The sequence below is a fragment of the Papilio polytes genome, unplaced genomic scaffold, assembly GCF_000836215.1.
Source record: "Papilio polytes unplaced genomic scaffold, Ppol_1.0 DF822622.1, whole genome shotgun sequence".
Lineage (NCBI taxonomy): Eukaryota > Metazoa > Arthropoda > Insecta > Lepidoptera > Papilionidae > Papilio > Papilio polytes.
In genome coordinates, this window is record NW_013526582.1 from 1808724 (window position 1) to 1817177 (window position 8454).

Below are 8454 nucleotides of genomic sequence, written 5' to 3' on the forward strand. Positions count from 1 at the left end.
CCCTGGACCCCGCGCTGCTGCGCCCCGGCCGCCTGGACAGGAAGATTGAGATACCCTTGCCCAATGAACAGGCCAGGTCAGTAGCGAATACTTCACACTGTAATACACTGATCTGTGTGAATAGATAGGTTTAGAAATCAGATTTTGGATATTAAAAATGAAGAGCTTATGATAATCTATAAGAAAATAGTAGATATAATTTTTATATTTGGGAGCTGTCCCACCACTGGCTGATAAAGATTCAGATAGCTTAAAAGTGACGTCATTGTGTCAGATAGAGTACCAAAATCGGACAATTTACAATTTGGTGGGACAGGCTCTAAGTCTAAGATTTGTCACGTCACAAGTTCCAAAGTATAGTGTTATGACGTCACAAGGTCCAAAGTATTTACTTATTTCAAACCACTCAGCACATGTGCTGGTCAGTATAGTGTTGTGACGTCACAAGTTGCAAAGTATTTATTTATTTTTTAAAACCACTCAGCCCATGTACTGGTCAGTATAGTGTGACGTCATAACTTTCAAAGTAATGTGTTGTGACGTGGCAAGGTCCAAAGTAATTTTTTTAAAAACCATTCAGCACGTGCTGTTCAGTAAAGTGTTGTGACGTCACAAGTTGCAAAGTATTTATTTATTTTTTAAAACCACTCAGTCCATGTACTGGTCAGTATAGTGTGACGTCATAACTTTCAAAGTATAGTGTGACATCGCAAGGTCCAAAGTATTTATTTATTTTTTAAAACCACTCTGCATGTGCTGTTCAGTACAGTGTTGTGACGTCATTTCCCTTAGATTGGAGATCCTGAAGATCCACGCGGCACCGATCGCGAAGCACGGAGAGATGGACTACGAAGCGGTAGTTAAACTATCTGATACCTTCAATGGCGCTGATTTACGTAATGTTTGTACTGAAGCTGGATTATTCGCGATTCGAGCTGAAAGAGAATATATTATTCAGGTAATTAATTTAACCCTAAAGCTTATTTAGAAATAGTTAAAATAAAAAAAATAATTAAAAAAATTATAGCCTGCGTTACTCACAGATACCTTTCTAATCGTAAAATTTTTAAAATTGGCCTAACAGTTTTTGCGTGTATCGAATATATAGAAAAATACAAATATTTCCTCTTTATTATCTTAGTCCTTACTTCTTACTAATATACTAATCATATACATATTATAAATGCGAAAGTTTATATGGATGTTTGTTAGATTTTGTAGCCTAAACTGCTGGACGGATCTCCGCGAAATTTGGCACAGGGTTAGAGCAAATCTTACAATTAATATAAACTAGTCTACGCCCGCGACTTTTTCAGGAATTAAAAAGTAAAACGGATCAGACTGTGTTAATCCAGACTATCCTCTACATCTATGTCAAATTTTATAGAGATCCGTTGAGCAGTTTAGGCTACAAACTTTAACAAACATCCATCTAAACTTTCGCATTTATAATATTAGTAAGATTACCTAGGTTAGTAAGATGTGTGGATAGATGGATGGATGTTTGTTAGAGTTTGCAGCCTAAACTATTGAACGGACATTAATGAAATTTGGTATAAATGTAGAGGATAGTCTGGAAGAACACATAGGGTACTCACTTTTGTTTTTTTAATTCCACGTGGACGGAGTCGCGGGCGAAAGCTAGTATTACTATATCCTTACAACACGAGAAGGCATTAAACTTCAAACTGATATAATACCTTTCAGAGAAAGTACCAGTGAAAAAATATTATTCCCATGTAAAATGACGTATCTCCTAATTTAAACATTTTAACAATGATTGATGTTTTTATTTGTTTATGTATAAAGTTTATGTTTATGCATAATTATAAACTATTTGAATTTTCAGTATCAGTTGTGTAAACTAAAATATAATATTTATTTGTAGGAGGATCTTATGAAGGCTGTGCGGAAAGTCGCCGACAACAAGAAGTTAGAGAGCAAACTCGACTACAAACCGGTTTAAACTGGCATTTATATTAAAAAAAAACTATATAATTCTGTATCTTTTTCCTTTTAATAAAATTATGATTTATCGAAAAGTGTTTTATTTACTAACTTTCAACCGCGAATTCCGCGTATTAATTATATAAATATATATTAATTAAAAAAAAACAAATAAGTACCCTATGTGTTTTCCAGACTATCCTCTACATTTACACCAATTTTCTTCGAGATCCGTTCAGCCGTTCAGGTTACAAACTATAATAAACATCCATCCATCTAAACTTTTGTATTAAAATTAGAGTAAGACTAGCTTTCACCCGCGACTCCGTCCGCGCGGAGTTCTAAAAAATAAAGGTTAGTAGTCAATGTGTTCTTCCAGACATCTATGACAAATATCGAGATCCGTTCAACAGTTTAGGTTACAAACTGTAACAAACATCTATTCATCTAAACTTTCGCATTTATAATATTAGTAAGATTAGATTATTTGCGTTATCTATCTATACTAATATAATAAAGAGGAAATATTTGTATTTTTGTATGTATTTGATTCACGCAAAAACTATTGGGCCGATTTTAAAAATTCTTTCACCATCAGAAAGGTAATTTATCTGTGAGTAACATAGATTATATTTTATTATTATTAATGTTTAGGAGCTATTAATAAACAGCGTGTTTCTGGACACCGGCGTTAAAAATGCACTAAACTTCAACTTTTCTCGGCTTACGCTGCCTAAACCGTTAGAGGTATATAAAAATGATGTATGAAAGAATTGTAGATCTCAAAAAGTTCTACAGAAAAGTCCACGATAGGATATATCTATCTTTAACGGTCTTTTTATAAAATATAGATATAGATAAAATATAGATGTATAAAATTTAACTCAATTATTTAAACTTTTATAGTTTTACCTTTAAATTAAATTTTAATGAAATACACTAATTCTGAATATTAAAACTACGAATGTAGACTTTAAAACGGAGCACTTTATAACCTATAAAGTTTTACTAGTCCCCACAAATGTAGTTTGAACACTTACATAAAAACTTCGATAATAAACAGTTTCTAAAATAAACGATATAACCCGACTTGAGTTTATTATTCGCTATGCTAAAACGTACCTTTCCTTACATAAAATTATTAAATACCTTTCGCCTGCGACTCCGTCCGCGTAGAATAACAAAAAACAAAAATGAATAGCCTATGTGTTCTTCCAGACTATACACAACGTCTATGTCAAATTACATCGAGACCCTTGCAGCTTAGGCTACAAACTCTAACAAACATCCATCTATCCATAGAAACGTTCGCATTTATAATATTAGTAAGTTTGGATGGATGGATGTTTGTAGCCTAAATAGCTGAACGGATTTCTATGAAATTTGGCATAGATTTAGAGTATGGTCTGGAAGAACATATAGGTTACTTAGTTTTTTTAAATTCCACGCGTACGGAGTCGCGGGCGCAAGCTAGTCATTAAAGATTTGGGAATTAAGGTACAAAAATAATACGTTGAACTAATCGAAAAGGTATTGTTTAATTTACTTACTTCAAATTAAAAAAACACTTTATTTCAACTTTTTTCTTTTTTTCATAACATAAGGTGGCAAACGAGCAAGCGGCCACCTGAATCCGCCAAAATGGCGAAGCGACCGCTGCCCATAGACATCCGCAGTTGCAGATGCGTTACCTACCCTTATCCGACGGAGGAGGAGACGCACATAAAGAGGATATTTCCCCTTCCTATGCATCTCCTCCACCGCCAAATCCACTTCCCCTCCCCATCTCCTTATAAGAAAAGGGTGGTAAAGAGAAATGGACTTAAATTAGGCCTCCAGCACCAAAAAAACTTAAAGCGTAAACAATTTTTTCCAATATTACGTGGGAATTGCAGTAAGTTGAAATTTCTCGCAAGTCTTTCAAGTTTCACAACTTGGACAACAGAATCTTGATAAGTCAGTACTGAATTAACTTAACACTAAAGCTAACCGTAACTAGATTGGGACTTGGCGCAACTGGATTCAACATTCAGTTAACTTTAGCGGTTCGTTAACAGAACTAATTAATAGTTTAACTGCAACATTCTGAATAGTGAATAAATCTACGGATTGTTGTAAAGGTAAGAATTGCTTCCAACTTTAGTAGCAACAATCTATTAGGGACTTATCGATATTTTGTTATCGATAAAATAGCATGTTTAAAGTTTATAGACCAACACTATTCATATTTCATGACTAAAGTTTATACACTGCGGCGTTAAGTACAAAGTCCATTGAAATTTTAATAGAAAACCTTCAATGGATGACAAACTTTTGATCGAGTTCTTTATCGTTTTATGACAGAAAATGATATGTTTAGTGATGTTCATATTGAAAAATATATTACGTAATAGTTTGTAGTTCAATCATACCTTAAAGACATATTTTATACTATTATAGCTTTCGCCCGCGACTCCGTCTGCATGGAATTAAAAAAAAACAAAAGTGGGTACCCTATGTGTTCTTCCAGACTATCCTCTACATCTATACCATGTCATCGAAATCCGTTTAGCCGTTGAGGTTACAAACTCTAACAAACATCCATCTACCCATCTAAACTTTCGAATTTATGATGTTAGTATGATTTGCTCCCTTGGCCCTTGGAATACAAAATGACGCCTATGTTACTACAGCATACATCACCTCATTTCCATTAAGACCGGGCGCACACTTTTGACTAAACCATCTCACAAATGTGCGATTGTCGATTGTTTCGCAGCCAATTTAACTGTTTAGTACGAGTACAACTAAAAATCGAGTAGAGTGCCCTGCATTGGAGGAAAGGAGCTGAAAGGAATCAAAGCGAGACTAAAGCGACAGTTTAGTCAAAGCACGCACGTTCTCAAAGTCCCGACAAATTCAGTCCAGCCTCCTCGACTTCTAGACAGGCATTAATTCTGTTTTTATTTAGATTTTTATAAAAGGGAAAAATGTAGTTTTTACTCTCAGAAACTATAGAAAACAACTTGAACTATAATCCGTAAATTACCAAAGATTTTTGTATGATAAAAGTTTTGACGAAGAATAGGATAGATTTAACGACAAAAGGCAAAAGTTCGCTAAACCTAAGGATGTTATCTGATGTAGGGATTTATAGTGGGAACTATGACAAATATTTGGACGGTACACTCGCGTACAACGGTCAATGTTAATATTTTAACAAGTATACTACCAGCTTCATCTGATATCTTTATGTTTCTAGCTGTTCCCGTGCTCCATCCGCGTTAAATTATAAAAAAAAAATATTTTATTGTTTACATTTGTGAAATGTCAAAATTCAAATGCATAAACAGACTTTGTACCTTGATGTTGGCAGCTCGTAGCTTAAGGTCTCTTTTCCACATTAAGGTTTTTATCCAATTTATTTACCCTATAAGTTTAATAGCGTGAAAATGTATATCCTAAAGCGTGATGTAACTGTAGGGCTTTTTATGAAAATAAGAATTATTAAAAAATATGCTGTAATTGCTGACATCTTAGGCAACAAAGAAGTGTGTGTTTACGATTTATTATATTAGTATAGACTATAATATTGATTACTGGACACTATTAATTTATTAAAAAAACATGTTTTGGCATCACCTGCGGCCAAGCCACGAATAAAATAGTTGATTACTAAAAAAAATATCTACGAGAGGTTATTGCTTAAATTTAATTTAAATGTTACGTTTTGGGTTCAATAAAAAATAGATAAGAACATATTCTGTCTACTGTCGTTACTGTTGTTGTGGTTATTCTATGTATGTCGTGTAAACCTATAACTAGGACAAATTATCTGCATGTTACTTACTGTATTGTGCGAAAATGTGTGTCATAATTTTGTCTTGTTATTTATCTCAATAAATAAATAAAAATAAATAAAAATTGCATTTCTGTTAACGACTGTACAAGTATGAAACTACGTTCACATCGGTAATCATTCTCTTTAATTCGGCCATCTTATCTTGATAGTCGTATCTCATTGCGAAGGCTTTAGTATTATTAACTTAGTAACAAAGGTTACTTTAGTCCGACTGAGAAGGGTAATCATTTCGTATCATGTAATAATGTATTACAATTATAGTTAGTTGTCCTAGCACGCCCTCGTGGGCCGCATAAACTATACCTTATCGCTCCACTCCGTATAAGAAATAACAGAAGCGGAAGCGGATGAGGAGTAAATATTTCTTGCGGAAGTTCCGCATTTGCAGATGCGGAAGCGATGTTCCGTTACAACCCTATTCCAATTGTATTTTCCGAGTGCCCTGGACTACAGTTTACCTTAAGTAAAGTGAACCCGGTAGGCTATCTGTACTACGGCAAGGCCCACATCTACTGAAGTCGCGCGTGACGCCTAATATTTTGGTCGGACGTGTCTCATTTCTTTAAACGTGAGCTTTTAAAAGCTCACCTTTGTGAAGAAGAAAAATATAACGCTGTTTTTATTATAGTGCTTTTTATTTAAGTACAATAGTTGGAGTAATTTAGAAAGTCACGTCTTCAAGAAAAATCAGATAAATAAGTTACATTTAGTTAAGTTTTTTTTTATATCATAAGGCGAAAATGTCTAAATGGCGAAGCGACCACTGCCCATAGACAATCGCAATAGCGGACGCGTTGCCTACCCTTGATCGACGGAGGAGGACACGGACATAAAGAGGATATTTCCCCTTCCTATGCGTCTCCTGCACCATCAAATCCACGTTCCCTTCCCATCCTTTTCGAATAAGAAAAAGGGTGGGAAGGAAAAGGGACTAAAGTTGGGCCTCCGGCACCACACTCATCAGACGAAACGAGGAATTCTCCCACTTCACGCCTGTCTTCTGCGTGGTCGTATACAAGTCTAAGCGTAAACTTTAAGTTTTTAAATAGATTTATAGTTATAACTTATGTATGAAAAAACACCGTTTTCTCTCAAAATAATAATGACCTGCAGAACCATTACAAATAATGAGAGTAAATAAATATTTGTTACTACTACAGCCGTGTGGTATTCGCTATTATTATTGTCATCGCTAAATTCTCTACACTATAATCAATACTAGAATTGCCCACTAAATTAGTTAATAAGAAATCAGTATACGTGTTTGTTTCGTCACTACGATACATGTCTATTAAGTACGGCATTTACCTTCATACGAATTTAATTCGATACTTCATATGCGTCATTTGTCTAACTAATCTATCTTATTTAAAAATAAATAAATAAAATAAAGCATCTTTATGGTTGTCATAAAAAAAATAGAATACCGTTTCTTATGCACTAATGTTAATACATGTTAATGCAGGCTCAGTGTGACCCGGATGGCTTAAGTCATGCAGAGCTGGTTTTCAGCCTGACAAATTATAGTATCGATATCGATGATTGCGTAATTAAAAATGTATGGAACTTTCGATGTCTCTGTCCAGTACATCTGAACAATTAACTGCCTACCCAGTTACACTATATACTTGAATATATTCCCGCGTAATATTTCAGATGTACGCGCACGTAGGCCGCATTAGGTGAGCGCGTTGTTTCCTCACGATATTATATTTTCGCGGACGTGCCTTATTTCTTGCGCACGTGATTCTTTGAAGAGATTCCTTTTACCTACACTCTTTATACGAAATAGACAGGGATAGATGTATAATTTCACCTTAATTTACCACAGGTGAGAGGAAGAGGCATGTTTATTCTGAAAAATAGTGTCTATGTAACCTCGTAAATGTAGTATTGTGATTAACAGACCATTGTTACAGACTGGAGTGTATAGCAGAGCAGAGTCTTGTTGCTTTAAAATTGAATTTTATGCATTTGTGATAAAGTTTAATATTACTTTTAACGTTTTGTGGTTGGTCTTAAGAAAAGACGTGCGAAGTAAAATTGAAACTTAATTCAATTGTGTAAAGGTTTTTTTTTGTATTTAAAATCTGCTCTGTTTTAAGCCTGCTATCTATATGTATAACTAGCTGTTCGCGTGCGGCTTCGTCCGCATGAAGTTATAAATTTTTTGCTTGCATTTGTCAAATTCTCAATTGCAAATGTCAAAATACCTATTACCTTAATATCAATCTTGCTTCCTTGATGTTGGCAGCAAGTTATGGTCTCTTTCTCACATTAGGGTTTTTGTCCAAAATATTTACCCTCTAAATTTAATGGCGTGAAAATATATAGCCTAAAGCATGACGTAAGTGTAGGGCTTTTTGATAAAATTAGAGTTATTCCAAAATATGCCGTAATTGCTGAGATCTTAGGCAACGAAGAATTGTGTGTTTACGCTTTATTATAATAGAATAGATTTTCAACAATTTGATTTGCAAAGATCTTTTAATCAAATTGAAATATGAAATTACGATTGCCCAAATTCTCGATGAAATTAACATAGAAAACAGATTTATTTACTGGATATTTAGAGCGGGCGCACACCTTTGACTAAACTGTTCCACAACTGTTTGATTGTCGATTGTTTCGCAGCCAATTCAACTGTTTAGTTGCACATGTAAAAA

At 34.4% G+C, this 8454-nt stretch overlaps 1 protein-coding gene across 1 annotated transcript in view; it reads left to right on the plus strand.

Annotated features, from left to right (window-relative positions):
* The window catches only part of LOC106105859 (26S protease regulatory subunit 10B), an 8131-nt gene extending 6157 nt beyond the window's left edge, over nucleotides 1-1974 (plus strand). Inside the window, exons 7-9 of the mRNA XM_013286316.1 lie at nucleotides 3-76; nucleotides 793-958; nucleotides 1889-1974. Coding sequence (XP_013141770.1) covers nucleotides 3-76; nucleotides 793-958; nucleotides 1889-1966 — 318 coding nt within the window. The 3' untranslated portion in view covers nucleotides 1967-1974. The remainder of the gene's footprint in view (nucleotides 1-2; nucleotides 77-792; nucleotides 959-1888) is intronic.
* Nucleotides 1975-8454: the final 6480 nt, after the last annotated feature.